Source organism: Vigna umbellata, chromosome 11 (genome assembly GCF_029865625.1).
Source record: "Vigna umbellata cultivar VRB3 chromosome 11, Vumbellata_1.0, whole genome shotgun sequence".
Taxonomy (NCBI): Eukaryota; Viridiplantae; Streptophyta; class Magnoliopsida; order Fabales; family Fabaceae; genus Vigna; species Vigna umbellata.
The window spans coordinates 30,935,607-30,954,039 of record NC_142175.1 but is presented as its reverse complement, the minus strand read 5'-3'; the positions used below and the strand labels follow the sequence as shown (position 1 = coordinate 30,954,039).

Below are 18,433 nucleotides of genomic sequence, written 5' to 3'. Positions count from 1 at the left end.
ATGTTAAATTTTAGATGAAAAGTTGATTGTTGATTACAGTGCATTTGTCTAGATGATAGTTTTTAAAACAAAAAAAAGTAAGAATGTATGCTTTAACTATTCCTTTTATTTTAGTAACTAAAGATAATAATGAAATAAAAGAAAATCTGATATACTTGAATCAGAGGGATGATAAAGACTAAGACTAAAGAGAATTAAAATCTTATTTGAATTACATTAAAGTTCTTTCTTTAACTCTCTGTCATAAAGCTCTTTATCTAAAAAAGATCTTGTGTGGATGGATCCTAAGCTCTCAGGATCAGATGAGCCTCCGAAGGAAGACTTTCAAGTTAATTATTGCTACTTTTTCATGTTTGGTAGAATGCCACATTTGCTTATTCTAGTATTCTTACTGCAACCATTATGTCAATAACATCATAAGTCCACCCAAAAAACCCAAAAGTGTTCCTGTAGAAGAATTCCAATAATATTTCATGTGATTAGGAACAAAGGCTAGTCTTAGTCTTGTTTGTGAACAGAATCCAGTAAATCATCTATGGTGGCTTTCTTTCCACACCACCAAACATCTCAAAAAGTTGTTATTCATTAATACTATTGAACATGCTCTTGCTTCTCCAGACATGATGAATCTGAGGAGAACAAATGAGCAAATCATTATGAAGTGATAAAAGATCACCACAAAATTTCTAGATTTTAATCCTTGCAGTGTGTTGGTTAAAGACCACAATCATCAACATACGATGACATTAATCAAGCAGTAAATTAGTAATTGGATCTCAGGTATCAAATATCCACGAGGAAATCAAGTACCAGCAACTCATCAAACGATTAACATGCAGAACAAATGAATAATACTCCAAAATTTACCACTAAATATCAATATCAGTGAGATCTAAAAAGTTCAAGCTGGGAAACTTGACTAAATGGTCCGTGAACATGCTTCATTTCACCAAGTTAACAGAGTTACACAAAATCACAATTGTATGGTCCTCAAATTGATGCTACTTTCATAGATCAAATGATTAACTAAATCTCTGGCCCTCTAAACATAAACCCAATATGGAAGACTTGGCACAAAAATAACTTTAGAGGATGTTACTCAGTTCTACCGAACAAATTCCTTCCAGAATCAGAATAAACTTGTTGATTACAAGAAAGATCAAATTCAATCAATTAGCTGGATCTAATTCTCTTCTGGTTGACTTTTCCATCAGACTTCAAAGTCCCACTGGAGTCCCCTTCAGAAGAAGCTTCTCTGGACTTGGTAAAGGAGTTAGAAAGATCAGCATAGAGATCAACCACCCTTCTGATATTGCTATTGAGTTCTCTGATCAAACCCACATTTCTACTTAGATTATCAGGCATCTTGGACTCCTGGTTTTGGTTTATCTCATTGATCAGCAACCGGTTCTGATTCAAAATGTCTTGAGCTTGCAATAAGCTCTTCTGAAATACCTGTAAAAGCCGGCTATCTACTTGTGTTGAATTGCCTAGCTCTCCAAATATATCACCGTCCATCTCAATTAAACCAAGGATTCAGTTAACAAATAACCCTGCAAAAAATAACTATAACAAGTGAATGAAAAGCCAAAACTTAAAACCCCGATCAATACATGAAGAAGAAAAAGAGACAAAAGGGTGTGAGAATTCTTACAAAATTAAAATACAAGAGACAATCAGATAGGAATAGGATGCTTAATCTACCTGACTGCAGAGGAGAAAAGGAATTTAAAAAGTTGATCCAGTTGGAACAGGAATTTTGGGAAACACAATGATCAACAACAAGCATACTTTTCCCTATTCATTCCTCTATCTCCTAAGCAAGCAACCAAAATGGAAGGAAGGGTTTGCATAAGATTCCAGAGACCCATCAAAAGACATCATCAAGAAGAAATACTTTTTTCTCTCTCACAGCCCTAAAGCAAGGGACCCTTTTCCACAAGAAAGAACCTTTTGCTTTTACTGTTACCAATGAAATCAAGAGGGTACAGAGGAGGACACAGTGACACACACAACACAACACAAACAAGCACCTAACCACCCTAGTAGTGGGAATCCCAAGAGCCAAGTCAATATCAATAAGTCTTCTTCGCCTTCCAATAAAATAACACGACCCAGTATAAATAAATATGTATATATAATAGGTTGAGTTGTACAATTTAAATTACAGAGTTGAAGGCTGAATCGAACAGACCCATCAGACCCAGAAGCGAAAAGAAGGAAACTTTTGAAGAACCCAGAAATGCGATCTCACCTTGAGAAAGAGGAGCATCCCAGTTGTGGTAAGTGACGTGAAAAGGAGAGGGGAATGTTTGGAATTTTGTTGGGGTTGAGAGGAAAAGAGATATTTTGAGGGGAAAAAGAAAGAATGGAATATGAGGAGCGAAGAAAGGCCCTGAAATGATGGAGAAAAAAACAAGGAGAAGAGATGATGGATGATATGATAGCGTTAAAATAAAAACCTCGTTTACATCAACAACAACCGCAGTGAGTGTGTGTTGTGGGCACAAACTGAACACCGCAGCACTTAGACAGACAAGTTTGCTCTTGCAAGTTGCCCCACACCGAAGCCTTATGCCAACACCACATGTGTCACATGTAACATATAACATCACATTTACATGCCTCATGCTTCTTGTCTATTAACTGCTGTATTGCTTTTCCCTTCACGGATTTCTTCTACAGCTATTTTTTTTTTTTATCAAAAATCATTTTAAATATGTATATATTTATTGACAAATCTTATGAAAACAGATTAAAATTATACCAATGTATTATATTAGTCTTAAATTTATAGTATTGATAAAATACTGTCAAATAATTAACTTGTTTATGTTAAATCTTGTTTGGGATGTTTTTTGGTGTATGTTCAAAATTTTCAAAAGTTACTACCAATTTTAAATTTATGATGATTAATGATTTATTTATTATTATTTTCAAAATTTAGCGGATTCTCTTGAAGTTAAATCAACTTCTTTTTTATTAGATTATTTTAATCAAATTATTATAATCTAAAATATAATTTATGCTATATGCAATTTTTTCAACCTAGAAAGGATGATGAAATAGTGATAATGTTAATAGACATAGATAATAGTAATTTTAGATATGGACTCCAATAATAACAATAATGGAAATGTACTTGATATGATAACAATGTCAATAATAACAAGATAGTAGTAGTAACGATTTTAGCAATTATGGAGGTAAAGACTTGTACTAATAATAATGACAAGAAAAATAATAGTCATAATAATAATAATAATAATAATAAGTTTTGACTCTAATAACATGTATTAGTGGTAATAATGATTAAAATATTTTTTTATCAAAGTAAAAGTCTTTTCTTTTGAATAAAAATAAATTTGAAAAAAAAATGTTTAGGAAATATGATGTAAAAGTATCACACAAATTGCATTAAAAATAATTTCTAACTCGATTTCTTTTTTAGCGAGGGTGAGCTTAAGTAGTAGGAAAATGAGAGTGACTGTAAAATTGTTTATAGAAAGCAGTGAAAATAATTTAAAATTGAGATTGAATTAGAAGTATTGACAAAATATATTAAAAAAAGAGAGAAAGATATATTTATTAAGAATCTTGTTAGGCAGTGCTATCTGTGACGTTATATAATAAATTAAAATAAATTATAAAAAATTACATAATAATTTATTAAATAAATAAATAAAAGGGTTATTTTTTATACATCTTCAGTATTCTACAGTTTCCATTCATTAAATTTTAATTAATTATCATTTGTTAAACTAAAGGGTGTTGCTCCCTCCACCACCACAGCCTTCTCCCTCCACCTCCCCTTTACTATTTTGCCCCTCAGTAAAATTTTATTTTTAGAATTATTGTTTTTTAATTTTACTCATTTATAACATATTTCACTGATAACCTACGTAGTTCCTTGTATGAGTAAAATATTTTTCTGCAAAGCTCAGTGATCGTGAAAAGAATTATCAAGCAATCTTCCTCTTGCTTTCGGTGCAGTACGTGGTGCAGTGCGTTTGTGGTGTAATGTGCTTGTCGTGGTTCCTCTCCAGGTACGTAGTCATAATCCTTCCAATAATCCTAAACCCTAAACCCTAAACCCTAAACCCTTCCAATAATCCTTCCAATAATCTTTCCAATAATCCTTTAACCCTAAAACGTAAAATGAAAACGAAGCCTAAACGGATGACATCCTTCAACGGATGTCAACATCCGTTTAAGGCAAAACGGATGTCGACATCCGTTTCGCCTTAAACGGATGTTGACATCCGTTGAAGGATGTCATCCGTTTAAGCTTTGTTTTAATTTTATGTTTCTGTTATTATTTTATTAGATATTTTAATATTTTGATTTATTATTTTTGAATATCTTTTTAATGTATTTTAATAATGTATATTTATATTAGTTTATATTTAAATATTAAAATATTAAAATAATAAAATAATAAAAATAAAAAATTTTAACTTTAAGGATATAATTGGAATTAAAGATAATTGGGGAGGTGGAGGGAGAAGGTTGTGGAGGTGGAGGGAGCAACACCCTAAACTAAATGAGACAAACATGGCTATTAAATTGCATCCCTATTTACGTAGGATTTTCGATCTTTGGGCTTTCGGCTTCCTATACTATTTAGAATAGGAAAATTTGGAAACTTTTTTCTGCACCCTTGAATTTCTTTCTACACCTTTTTGAAATTTTTCATTTGATCCTTTGTTGTTTGTATGGGTCTTTGATTTGGAGTGTTTTTTTTCTTTCTTAATTGTAAGATCTCAAAGTCTTTTAAATTGACCAATCCGTAAGTCTTCTAGATTATCCTTAAGAGAATATGTAAATTTAGTATTTCTTTAATTGTGTATTTTAGAATTTAAAATAACATTCTAAATAATACAATCGGGAAACTTTGATAAAAACTAAACTTTTAGATTGGCCAATCAAGAGGTAAAAAAATTATTAATTTGAATTAGTCCAATAAAAAATAAATAAAAAATAAATAAATAATATATATTTTGATTTTGTAATTCAAAATATTGTATAATATGATCCAAAATACAATATCCAAATTTTACAACCCAAAAACTTTCCTGATCATTTGAGTCTTTCGCACAAAACCGTATAAAGAAATATTTTTAATATTTTTCACTAAAAAAACACTACATAAGTGCAGAAAGAAAAAAAAAACCCTATTTTAAATATTTAAATTTTAAATTTTTTACAATTATAACTTTTATTTATTAATAATGGAAAAAATATGAAATATTTTGCTATATATTTTTACTTTTTCTTTTAAAACATTCTAATGAGAATATCAATTAACATAACTATTATTGCCTTCTCTCTTCTTAACCAAACATAACATGTAATTAAAAAATTTGTCCTCCCTCTCCTTTTTCTCACCATTGAACCCAAAAGTCCTAAGTAACCTAATCCACACGTATTAAGTATTAAGTAAGTATCAATAACCACACTATTTAAAGGAAAAAAAGTGAAGAAGAAAGATATTATGTCTACTTTACTTTGAAGTAAGAGAGTATAGTGTTCTTAAAAATAAACAAATTATTATTCTTACGATGACAATAGATTGAGTACAGGGCAGTGTCTACTCACTATCTGATTGTAATAAAAAAATTAACTTATTACTTGTTGGATATCTGTTTAAAAAATATACATAGATATTAAAATTTGTTCGTATTTATAGATATATGTGAATATTTAAAAATAAATAGATATTTTATAAATTTTTAAAATAAAATCTAAATAAAATTACAAAAAAATATAAAATATAATATGAATTAAATTAACTTAATAAAATATAGATTAAATTTAATTTAACTTAATAAAATATAAATTAAAATCTTATTTTATTTTTTATCGATAGTAGATATATGTGGATACATATAGTATGATACTCGTACTCGATCTATTTATAAATGTATAATAAAATATCTATTACTCATTATCTACGGATAATAAATATATATGGATACCAACTATCCGGAAAACCACAAACATGAGTATTTTTATCATCCCTAATTATTGCAACATTAAACTTATGATATATTTTATCATTTTATTTATTTCATTTTTAAAAAAAATAAAGAATAGTAATATATATTTCTTTTAACTCCTCCCTTCTAACTTTGATTTCTTAAGATACTTTATCCTGTTACTAGTAGGTTTTTTTCTTTTACAGTGGCTTTAGTTTGCTAGAAATGATTGTCAACTCCATTAATCTCTATAAATAAAACATAAAAACACACACAAATTATATCTTTTCCATTTAACCAATAACAATGTATATTTTAGGGGAGCCAACTTATCTCTTTTTTTTTATGGTGTTTGCTTCATCAAGTTGAGGTTACACGAACTTTTTTTTATATGGTAGGAGAGATTTTTCATGAAAAAGTAATGATATGATTGTAAAAGAAGAAGAGAAAGAGATGAAAGTTGTTGAAGATCCTACTTCAAGAAGTTATTTTTTTACCATATTTAAGCACCTCTCACTCTCATTGTTGCACAGCATTTATATTATTCACCACCAAACAAATCCTATTTTAAGGACCTTAGGTTAGGCTTCACTACCCAAACTGAACCTCATCTATTGTTTTTTCTTAATCTTTTTGTGATTTTAGAAATATTTATTTTAACATCAATGTGATATATATAGAAAAGGTATACACACTTTTCAGTATATATCTTTTCGTTGAAACAATATCATTCATGTTCTTTTATAGAAGTCAAATTCTCTATTTTAAGTAGTATAATATCTGTTCTCACTAACTTAGAATGACATATACCTTTACCAAACATACAACATGTTGAATGTCCACGTAAGGTTTGAGTTCAATAGTTCTATTTTAGGAAAATCTCTCATGAGAATTCTGATTGATTCAAGATCTTAGACTGCCATGAGATTTGGAAATAGCTTCATGCCATGATTTTCTCAGTTGCTGATCATTCTCTTTAGTTTTTAAGTTTAGATTATGCACGTGATACATTGCATTGTGAATTTCGCTGATCAGAACTTGGTTGGTTTGAAAATGATTTTTTTTTCTATTTTAAAAATACGTATGAAAATATGAATTATTATTGGGATAACAACGCAAACAAAAAAAAGTAGTGTATATTATTATACAGCCAACCTAATGAGATAGACAGAGAAACATTAATATTATATTTGAGAACATAGCATGCCTAAAAATCTAACGTTAAAATTCAGAAGTACGAAGATGAAGCCGTCTAAAAAATTTCTAGGTTTGTGAGATTGGAGTTGAAGATAGTGCACGCGCCGTGCCATGTGCCGTCACCTCGTTAACAAATAGTAAGGTAGCCGCCAGATAAGGTCACTCCAAACACGTGCCCTTGTCTATATTGTACCACCATTTCATTTACATTTTCTATCTGCTACTCTACTTAATTTATTGTATATGTAGAAATGAGAAAAAAAAATTAATACTATTTTCATTGCTACCTTCATTTTTATCTTGATTACATAATATAATGTGTGATATTAATAATAATAATAATAATAGTAATAATAATTTTTTGGCATAACATGTTTGTTAATGTTTCTATGCAGAAACAACTAACCAATGTGTATTTACGATGCTTCTTTAATGCGAAATCCAGTCAAGTCAACTTGGATCTGCGCAATGTCATGTCCAGCAAATAGGGAACCCGTGATAGAGTTGATTAATAATTTATGCTACTTCAACTAGGAATTCTCTTTCGTTTATCTTTCTCTAGAATAAATTGCCTCAAAATGGCCTCTTTGAGTTGTCCCAAATGCTAATGACGGATGTCTTTGCTAGTTATCTAATTCTTAATCTATTTGCAAATTTGAAAATCCATGAAGTGCTCCTTTGATTTTGTTATAGTTGTTTAGAGAAGTAAGGCATTATCAGAGCATGTGAAGAGTACCCCATCAGCATAAAAACAGTAACAAATGCTGACGTTGGTATGATGTATCTCAAGTACTATCTCAACACAGAAGATAGATTTCAACAAAATAAATAAATAAATAAATAAATGATAGAAGTTTTCATACAAGCAGATTTCAGTGTATAGGAAAGTAACATAAGAACATGGGTAACCCCTATATTTCCTTTCTTCTTTGGAGGTGAAATTCTTGAGCTTGTCATGAAATTGATGAAACACAAACAATTTGCTAAAAAAAATGTTGTGAACCCATCTATGTACAAAGTCAGTAGTTGACAGCAAACTGCGTCCTTGGATCCCTAAAATCATGTTTTTTCCTGTCATTCTGATACAAAATTGAGTATTCCCCCGCTTTCCAGCAGGTTGTCTCCAATCCATTCACTCCATAAATAAGGGTTGGCAGCAAATCTTCTGCAGTCTTCCCCCCACAAATCCCATCCCAGTTATGTGCCCAAATTTGTCAGAACCAACACAAGCATCTGTCCAACTCATCCATCCATTGCATGCACCTCCCTCTTCCAAGGCCGAGAATCTTGTGGCTCATACAGCTTTGCCGAAAGCTCCAATATCACGGCCGAGACAAGCTTTCTGTCTGTGGGAGATCACAGTATGAGGAAATCAAACAGTCCACATATCTCCACGTGATGCAGAAGAAGAATCTGCAGACAAGGAATGGTTATACGTCTCTCTTTCCCATGGGTCCAGATGAGTTCTGCTTCTTCTGTATACCATACTGCCAAGCATCTCTGGATTTGTCACCCCCGTGATCAAAATCATCTATGGAGTTCTCCATTGAAAACCGTGATTGGCGATGGTTCCCATTTCTCGAGCCAATTGGAGCACCCATATTCTCGTCATCTTCAGATGGTGCTCCCGACCTGGACTCCATCATATGCATATCCATTGATCTATATCTTGGTCCACCTGATCTCATGCCCCTCATATTTGATGAAGGCTTACCGGGCAATGATGTGTAAACAGGTCCCTTGGACACCAGGAAGTCTTTAGGAAGAGAGTCCATATCCATATAGCAATTTCGAGATTTAGCATCATTAATCAATGCAGCCCAATCTTCAGATTGCACCAGAGCATTCGCATTTCCCATGACCTGTGATGGTAACAAACTATCAATAATATTATCAACTAAAACAAGTTTAGTTTCTAATTAATAAATAAAACCACTGAATGCATTAGAATGATATCCATACCCAAAGGGCCCTTCTTGCACGTGTAAGGGCAACATTCATCCGACGAATATCTGCAACAAAACCAACACCGTGACTAGATGCACGCACACAGGACATTATAATGACATCTCGTTCTTGACCTTGGAAAGCATCTACTGTATTGATATATAGATCCTTCCCTTCTTCTGAATTTAAGACTTCGTCAAACTCACGCTGGAGGCATTTCAATTGCAGCTTATATGGAGTAATTATGCCAACAGTAATTTTTCCTAGACTCAGAGATTTGACTGTCTTCTGAACATGCTCATACAATCTGAGACAAAATTGTGCTTCATGTATGTTTTGATAAGAGACTGATCCACCTCTGTGAGACTCGCGCCCGTGTCTGATATCATAGAATAGGTAAGGTTTAAGTAAAGGGTCCTTGTAGTATGGCTCGTCAGGCAGTTTAGCCACGCTTTCACTATCGGTAAGGCGCCCCTGATAGAAGTACCTAGAAGGGAAATCCCGAATATGAGGGTGCATTCTATACTGCACAGACAGCAACATTGTCGGGCAACCTGCTTGCTGGAACCTTTCAAAAAGACTCCTACTGTACATCAATGTTCCAGCAGCCTTGCTTATAACTGTAGCAGGAAGCTGCTGAGGATCTCCAACAAGAACACATCGAGCTGCACCGAGAGAGAGGGGAGGCAGAATTGCCACCTCACTGGCTTGGGCTGCCTCATCAATGACCACCATATCAAAACCATGGGAAAGGCGAGAAAACAACTTCCGGCCACTGCTAGAAACTGTAGTGAAAACAATCTCTGCTTCGTTTGCAAAACTGGCCTCCAAACTAGCACGGGCTTCTTCCAAATTAAATCCACTACCAGGTCGAAACCTACTTTCAAGAAGGGCTAGGCGAGACATCTCAACCAAAACCTTGTCCCGGTTTTCAACCACAGCAGCAAGGCTCTGTAGCAAAGCATCTCGATTCTGATCTCGGGCCATGAGAAGGTCAGGATCAACACCAACAGATCCTTGGGAACGAACAGCAGCAGCAGCAGCATTAAGATCTCTGTGGAGACAATGCAACTGCTGAGTCAGCTGTGCCTCACGATTCTTTAACTGGTGCATCCATCCCATAATTTCTTCCCGACTCTTGATTAAAAGCTGTTCAGTTCTACGCTCAACAGATACTGCTTGGGCAGCACGTGTCTGAGAATCAACCCCTACTCGAGCCACATCTGGTCGATAAACTTTCATCTCCCCATCAATAAATCCACGATCCAGAACACGAGCAAGAAGCTCATCAGTGGCAGCATTAGATGGAGCACAGACTAACATTCTAGGTTTTGGGACCAGTTTAGGCAAGGTTCGCAAGAGATTCTGGTCCATGTTTTGAAGAACTTCATCAATAGATCCAGTGGGGACATTATCTGAATTAATCTCATTGACTTGCTTGTAGCTCTCAGGGGCCACATGCTTTAGTAAAGAGGTGTAGTAGTGCTGATACTGAACAAGGTGAATGACATTCAACATTCCCCACACTGTATGTGTTTTTCCTGTTCCTGGAGGTCCTTGAACAAGGGTAAATGGCCAAGGTTCTTGCCTTTTAGTTGATCCACTACTTGTGCCAGCAGCTGTGTGGGTAGCTGCCCATTGGATTGCTGCCAATTGGGGTTCATTGAAGGTCCTACGAAGATACTCAACAAAGTTCTGTGTGAAGCATTCGGGCATGGCTGGGGTCTGTTGCTCGTATTTAGGGAAGTGTTCGGGACTAGGCTGAAGGATTGCACTTTGCATCTGGAAAGAAAAGTAGTTAGAATTGAAACCCCACAACACTACTTCATATCATGATAAGTTTCAGCATTTACCTGCAAATTTAGTCGACGAAATGCATGTAGGGCAACATACTCCCGTTGTGTGGTGGCAAGAGAACCAAGAACGGTGAGGTACCAGATGCTTCCACTTAGAAGCTTTCTTATGATATGGTCATCATCAACCCTACAGGAAACAACAATAACATTTGAGATCAATATGGGAACCAAATAAGTGCACAGCAACGCAATAAAGGAATCTCAAGAGGAAAGTTCTAACGAACACTTGCCTGCTGGGATCATAAGAGTCTCCAACATAGTAATGAAGAATAGCACCAGGAGGATCACGGGTATCAATAGGTATGTGACGCCTAACCGTACCAACCACTCGTCCAGTGACTTCAGATTCCCCGTCATCCTGAGCTACAGATGAATTGTTCTGCTTGGATCTAACTGCTTGCATAATAAAACTATTAACACAATTGAACTACAAAAAAATTTAGAACTGATTATCCTGTACAAGATATTTGGCAACAAACCTGATCCAGGCCTGGGGGATGAAAGAATTGCAACATCACCCTCCTTAAATGACCATTTGAACTCATGTACTGGAAGAACTTTAACATCATACCACCCTAAAAAGAGATTCAGATAAATTAAACCCACGGATTAAAAAAAGCAAAAGCAATAAGAAGAAGAAAAGTAAGGGACTACTACATATTTGTTTGTTGAAGTTGCAAGGATAAAGCATGAACCACAGTTAGTAAGGATCCAAACAAAATTACAAGCAGGAAAAGAGAAAATTAAATTCCATGAACTAAGGAGACAGTTTCTATTATACAGATGGAGCGTTTAAAATAATGCAATAAGTATCAATTCACAGCAATGAATTGCTTAGCAAAAGAAATAAAATATATATGTAACACAAAACAAACACTGAAAGGTAAGACGTACCTCTTTCCCTTGACTCATTCGCCTTCACTCGCACCATAATATGAGTATCCCTTGACACTGTTTCTGTTGACTCTTCCCAAGTACTGTAAAGTTGAGCACGGCATTCCTCAAAAAGCAAAGGTTCAAATACTCTAACATACTCTTCCACTGATTCAAACCGTCCAGGAACACACTGAAGCTCAGTATCCTCTGAATGACAGGATCTTCAATTAGTTACCAACAATAATAGAAAAAACAACAAAAAATTCAAAAGGAACCAAAGGATATATCTGCATTAACACAGAAAAATGACAAATGAAGATCAATTCATTTACTAGAAGCAAATGCGTTAGAGTTTAAATGAGCAAGTACATACTACATCATAAAGCCTTAACCTACAAATAATATGAACCAGCTATATGAAACTAGGATTGATACATGTTTTTGCATTTGTTTGCTCATGTGATCATAATATTTAACGTACGAGAGAACTCTTCCAGAAGTTCTATTACATAAAGAATAACAGAGCATGAAAATAAAATGTCAGATTATTTAAACTACAGTCAAATTGTTCAGCAGGTTTGCCATATTTCCACCCACAATAGTCATAGACCCTAATATCCATGAAATGACATTCTAATAAATAAACCTGTATTTGAATGGAAAGATAACAATTTCTGATTAAGAACATTTGAGAAGTTCTTATCTACAGCATGGATATTGTGTAGATAAAACTAACATTTTAACAGTTGATGAACTTTGTTTTGAAAATGGTCAAATAACTGTTACTGACCCTTTTAAAGAATCTAAAAAACCATGGGTGGCAAAATTGAGACAACATGAATATTTTGCATTTAAAACCATTCATACAATCCAAATCACAGAAAACAAAACAAACAATCCAACACATTGGATAAAATCAGCAAGTAGTGAAGAGAAAATAGAACAACAGGGCAGATAATAGTCAAAATACTAAATTGAAGTAAAGCTCCAAGTTTCCCTTCCACCGGTTATCTTTCATTTTCTCTCAAGAAACAAGACAACTTGAGAACCATAACACAAAAGAGGCATATGATGGCAACTGGATTACATAAAGAATTCATGTAAACCAGAGGAAGCTATCAAATCAATATCAAATTTCATTCCAAAAACAACTGTCATCACCTTTGCATATCTCTCCAGTGTTATGAATCTCACAGTGTGATAACTGGAGGAAGGGAGCAACAAGATGAGAAATCAGAAACCACACGAGTGCAAAGAATAAAATGAAACAAATCCAAAGAGACCATAAAGCTTAACAATAATAGTATATATCTGCACTATGGTAATAACACAATTACTTGATACCTGGGTGATGCCAAAACTTTTCACTGGTCACCTCCCGTATAAGACGTTCAACAGATGTGTCCTGGGACTGGTTGTTGATAGGAGTCTGCTTCTTGATAGAAAGATGTTTCTTGTTTCCTAACTTAACATCATTGGAACTTTGACCACTCAATCCCAACTTCCTATTAGAATGGAGAGTGTTTTTCTGCTGCCTTGAATCTGTCAATTGTTTCCATGAACCCTGTCTCGGAATGGGTGGTAAATTGGCCTCTGCAGGAGGTTCTGTCTCACTGTTTAACCTCCTGGATCTAACAAGTGGTCCAGTAGTATCGCCATTACAATCAGATTTAGGTTCGTGTGCTTCAGCATGGTTGCTACCTTCACCAGAAGTAGTCTCAGTGAGCTTCTGATCCTTAGCTATTCCAACACGCTCAACTTGTGCAGGAATTGTGCGGACTTCCTTTATTGTACGACTTACAACAGATGACGAGAAATTCTGCCTTCTAGGGGTTGAGGTTTTAATAGGACCTGCTTGCTTAACATCCTCTAAGTTAAGAAACATTGTCTGTCTATTACGTTTCTTTCCCAACATTTCCTCTTTACGTTGGTCAATCTTCCTCTTCCCTGGATTATTTGCACACCTAAGCGCATGACTTGCTTCAATACCTTTCACTTCTTTTTGCTTGGGAACTAAAGCGGGTTCCTCGAGTGCATCAGTAGAGGTTTCACTTTTTATATTGCTTTCTGAATTTGGAATACTATTGCTTTTCTGCTCACTCGAATTTGATTCTAGACCTATAGAAGCATGACTACCCTTTTCATCATTTATACTATCAGAACTCTTAAGATTTCTATGCTTACCATCAGAAGCAACCACAACACCCCCATCCACCATTCCAGATGCTGCTACCTCTTCTGAAGCTTGACTTCGCTGTGGCAAATTATTCCCTACATTTGCATTAGCATTACTACTTCCATTTGCATTAGCATTATTACCTCCATTTGCATTAGCAAACACGTCCTCATCAGACCATTCCCCTTCTTCCCTCTCAGTAGGTTGGGCATTTGTTGAACTTTGAATCAGTGAATCTATAACCTTCACATCTTCATCTTTACTTGACTTTGAGGAAACTTTTGTGTCCTGGTCTCCTGCTCTCTTCAATTCAGCATCTGATTCAGGCACGCCAGTGGATTTAGGCCGAACAAAAGGTTGAAATCCAGAGACAGATGAGGCATGTGAAAAAGCATGATTATTTACTATTCCTTGGGATGCAGTTGATGTTGCAAATAATTCAGAAGCATGGGGATTTGCCGATGGGTGTGTCTTTTGGGGCTGGATGCAGACAATACCATCTCTATCATCATTATCCTCTGCAGGCGGTTCATTGAGATCAAATAATGGCCTTCCTCGAGAACCCATCTCATATGCATAAGTATACAAACTAAACTCGGAATATATTGTTGAACAGAAAGGTTGCTTTTATTTTTTTTAAGAGACAATACCCATGACATGCCCACAATGAGGACAGACAGTGCACCTGCAAATCGAAAGGTACAAAGGGCCGTAAGGCTCGAGGTACAAATTCTACTGCCTCAAAGTGTAAGGTAACAAGCAGCAATATATGAATTTACATAACAAGTAAAAAGAAGCACATACAACCTAGATGCAGTATCGCCAAAGACAATCACAAGAATCTACATCTGTCAACTAACCCAAACCAAAAACAAACAATTATATGAACACAGAATGAAATCCACAATTTACCAATCTTTACAGGTAGTGACGACTTGTGTACATGGATGGATTGATCACAATGTCTATAATTGAGAATGAAACTAAAACAAACATATGATCCAAATGGAACACAACAGAGTCAGATATCCCCAATAACAAATCAAAACCCATCACCAAAAACAACTTCAAAAGAAAACCTAACACTAAGAACTCCCCAAAAGCCAATCTTCAATAAACCATCCAATGCTCATCAACACCAATCCACCTATCAACAGAACTCCTTTCAAGAATAAGATGACAAGGGTCAAATCAGAAGCAGCCAGCAAAATACAAGCACAAGAAACAGTCCTGAACTCACACCACCCCAGATCAAACGACCACTAACTTGTCATCCCAAAACCTAAATCAAAACACTGAACGTGGAACCACAAAAACTCCATCCACGAGTGACCTAATCATCATATCTAGGGTTTCAATAACCAAAACCAAGTTAGTACCTTCACCAACGCCTCATCCACCAAGATTCCAGATTCCCACACACCCGTTCACCAAGATCTTATCCTCACAGACACACAGACACCCCACGTTCAGAGATCAAACCAGTTGCCCTCCATTCTCCCAATCACAAACCATCAAACCAAATAATCCACAAATCAAAAGAAACAGTCAACCCTGATTTCCTCATTCACTATCATAATCATTTACTGATTCTCTACCCATCCAGATTTTCACCACTGAAATTATCAACAACCCACACCACCCCAATTTTTTTTAATATTAAAAAATAGAAAATTAAATTAATTAGTCCTGGAGAGAGAGAATTTACCTCTTCTCACTCCGCACAGAAGGGGGCGATTTAAGAGAGAGACCGATGTAGAGAGAGATAGAAGAGGGTCGCTCTATAGGTGCAATTTAGAGAGAGAAAGTAGAAAGAGAGAGACAAAGAGAATGCAATTTGATGAGGGAAAGAGAGGGTGTGGTGACGGGTTTTTATAGAAAACATGGATCCCAAGTCGCCGGCCGGAGTTTCCACCGGTCACCGTTAAGTAATTTCCGTCCAGGGATATTTTCGCCATTTAATTTTTTCACAAAGGGGTAAAATCGGAAAATCGCTGCCGCCAGGGGTAACTCGGTATTTTCCCCTGTCTTAGCGAGTAGAAAGCATAGATATACCTAAGCGTGACCAAACGAAAAGATTCAAAATCCTCACCCACGGTTCTGGACGGCGGCGAGTGGAACCCACGCGAAACGGAACGCGTGAGAAATTATGGTCCGTTAGTTTTTCTAATTAATTTATTAAGAACAATTAAAATCCTAATTTCTCGCTGTACTTTTCCGGTGACACCTTCGTGTGTCTCTTCGCGTAATACTGATCCTTCGTATCTTTTTTGTCATCTTTTTTTTAATGGAAAATACAGAAAGGGAAATTCATTAAAACATTTTCATTTCTATAATTTGATATTCTCACTTTAAACGGTCAATCCACTCTAAAAATATGATATTTAGAAAAAGTAAATAAATGTTTTATTAATTTGTACTTTTAATATATTTCCCTTTTTTTTTTGTTAATAGGATAAGATTAAGAAAACTTATGCATCGGCGCAAGTAATATTGAGAATAACTACTTTTTTTTTATTTTTCAAAATATTGATATCTTTCACTAATGATCCTTATTAAAGTAAGTAATCGGCTTGTTTTCAAATGCATAAAATAAAGAATTGTATTTTTTTTTTCTCAAAAACACAATTTATGTTTTAAATTCATTTTCATGCTCTAACTGTATAAAAGAATGAGTAAAAAATATAAATACTATAAAAATTAATAAATTTATTATTTCTAAGATGTATTACAATTAAATTCATATTTAAATTTATTTTAACTAGTTAATAAGGTAAAAGTCTTTAAAACTAGAAAAATTATTAAATATGGTTTGTCAAAATTCTTTATGAAGATTAATATAAACAAAGTTGACATCGATTGCATAATTGCAGAAAAAACTAAGTAAAAGTTTTTACACCTGTGCATGGAATTCAATTTTTATTAATTTATACCTGTCCAGAGCATTTAATTACAGTGAAAAAAAAGGATAAATTTGTCAATGTTTACTGATAATTAAATATTTTAAGAAGAAAAAAAACAGAATAGATACAAATATTTATGAATTGTTATTTCTTCTACATTTAACAAATTTAACCTTTTATTCCTGAGCGTATTTTACGTATTTTATAAAATACATATTCAAATATGTTTTTATGAAAATATGATTTCGTCTATTGTTGGACTCAAGAATATTTATTGTTTTAAACTATGACATTTTCTAACTAAACTCTTTTTAGTTATTATTATTAATATAATTAGTTCAACACTAAAAATAGAAAATATAGTCAAGATATTGTTAAATAAAGTAATTGTATTTTTATATAATTCAGTTAATAATATATCTATTATTTAATACAAAAATAGATAATTATATTTTTTCATTATTTTTTTCAATAATTTACTTGTAACGTTAGGCTTTCATTAACAAAATATTAGTTTAGTTAGACACGCTTTAGATCATTTACTCTATGTTAAAATAGATACAATTTACTTCTAACTGTATTAATTATATTAAAAGTAAATTTAAGATAAATTATATTGCTGGGTTGGTTTTATTGTGTTGAAAAGATTATGGAACATTACTTTTGTTTTTATCTTCTAGACATGTAGAGTTAAAAGATAATGAATAGAGTTAAGGATGTTATATTAAGGTTATAACTTCATAAACAACAGTAGCCTATTGTTTGAACACTATTGAAATGGTTGAAAGTAAATTTAAATCTAATGTACATATGTTTTGATTCCAAAATTTGTTATTAAAATGACTAGGTTTTTAGTATTTTTAATAAGTAAAAATTCAAGCAAAACTAATAGTTGTTTGTCACTAAGCTAAAATAAGATTTTCATTTAAAGTGAATGTTGCAGTGCGATTTTTTTAAGTAACAATATGTCACTCAAAATTAGAATTATAAAAATAAAACTTATGCTGTGGATTTTCTACAAAAGAAAATGTTTGGTTGGTAAACTGAAAATATATATATATATATATATATATATATATATATATATATATATATATATATATATATATATATATATATGTGTGTGTGTGTGTGTGAGATAAAATAAACATTTTTTAAAATTAAAAAATGTTATGTGTATTTGTGTAAATAATAAATGAAAATTTTAAAAATGTTATTTGATTAATGATTGGAGATATAATATGCTTGAGTGATCAAAGGGTGAATCATTAAATGTCATTTATGATTTGTTATGCATTGACGTGATGTTTATGTAATGTGTTATTATTAAAAAAATTTATATTTTTCACGAATTTTTATCAATAGAAATAAATTTATTGACATAAATAAATTTGCCAATAAATCAATTTTTTTTGTAATAAATATATTGGTAAATTTTGATGATAAGATGTGTTGATAAATTATAATTAGTATTACTGACGAATAATTTCGTCAATATTG

The 18,433-nt window shown here is 33.4% G+C and overlaps 1 protein-coding gene and 1 pseudogene across 8 annotated transcripts; both read right to left on the bottom strand.

Annotated features, from left to right (window-relative positions):
• Nucleotides 1–915: 915 nt before the first annotated feature.
• Nucleotides 916–2,498, bottom strand: LOC124826590 (protein ELF4-LIKE 4 pseudogene; annotated as a pseudogene). Of its 7 annotated transcripts, none has more exons than XR_015783106.1 (3): nucleotides 2,255–2,498; nucleotides 1,655–1,708; nucleotides 916–1,553 (listed from the first exon to the last, which is right to left on the bottom strand). The product of XR_015783106.1 is annotated as a protein ELF4-LIKE 4 pseudogene, transcript variant X5 (transcript). The 7 variants fall into 7 exon arrangements; XR_015783105.1 differs by lacking the exon at nucleotides 2,255–2,498 and adding an exon at nucleotides 1,792–2,248; XR_015783107.1 differs by lacking the exon at nucleotides 1,655–1,708 and having other exon boundaries at nucleotides 916–1,566; nucleotides 2,255–2,497.
• A 5,489-nt stretch (nucleotides 2,499–7,987) lies between these two features.
• On the bottom strand, nucleotides 7,988–15,884 carry LOC124826588 (P-loop containing nucleoside triphosphate hydrolases superfamily protein). Its single transcript, XM_047299441.2, has 8 exons — nucleotides 15,739–15,884; nucleotides 13,199–14,715; nucleotides 11,873–12,061; nucleotides 11,458–11,553; nucleotides 11,209–11,371; nucleotides 10,976–11,105; nucleotides 9,138–10,904; nucleotides 7,988–9,037 (listed from the first exon to the last, which is right to left on the bottom strand). The coding sequence occupies exons 2-8, from the start codon at nucleotides 14,595–14,597 to the stop codon at nucleotides 8,606–8,608; spliced, it is 4,176 nt and encodes a 1,391-aa protein (XP_047155397.1). The 5' UTR covers nucleotides 14,598–14,715; nucleotides 15,739–15,884; the 3' UTR covers nucleotides 7,988–8,605.
• Between the last annotated feature and the right edge of the window lie 2,549 nt (nucleotides 15,885–18,433).

Bases quoted from the DNA above. Each gene is read 5' to 3' on its own strand.
- LOC124826588 (XM_047299441.2), bottom strand. From the start codon at position 14,597: ATGGGTTCTCGAGGAAGGCCATTATTTGATCTCAATGAACCGCCTGCA. The intron at 11,554-11,872 runs GTACGTCTTACC...ATCTCTTTTTAG, and splicing joins GAATGAGTCAAGGGAAAGAG to GGTGGTATGATGTTAAAGTT. The intron at 9,038-9,137 runs GTATGGATATCA...TTACCATCACAG, and splicing joins GTGCAAGAAGGGCCCTTTGG to GTCATGGGAAATGCGAATGC.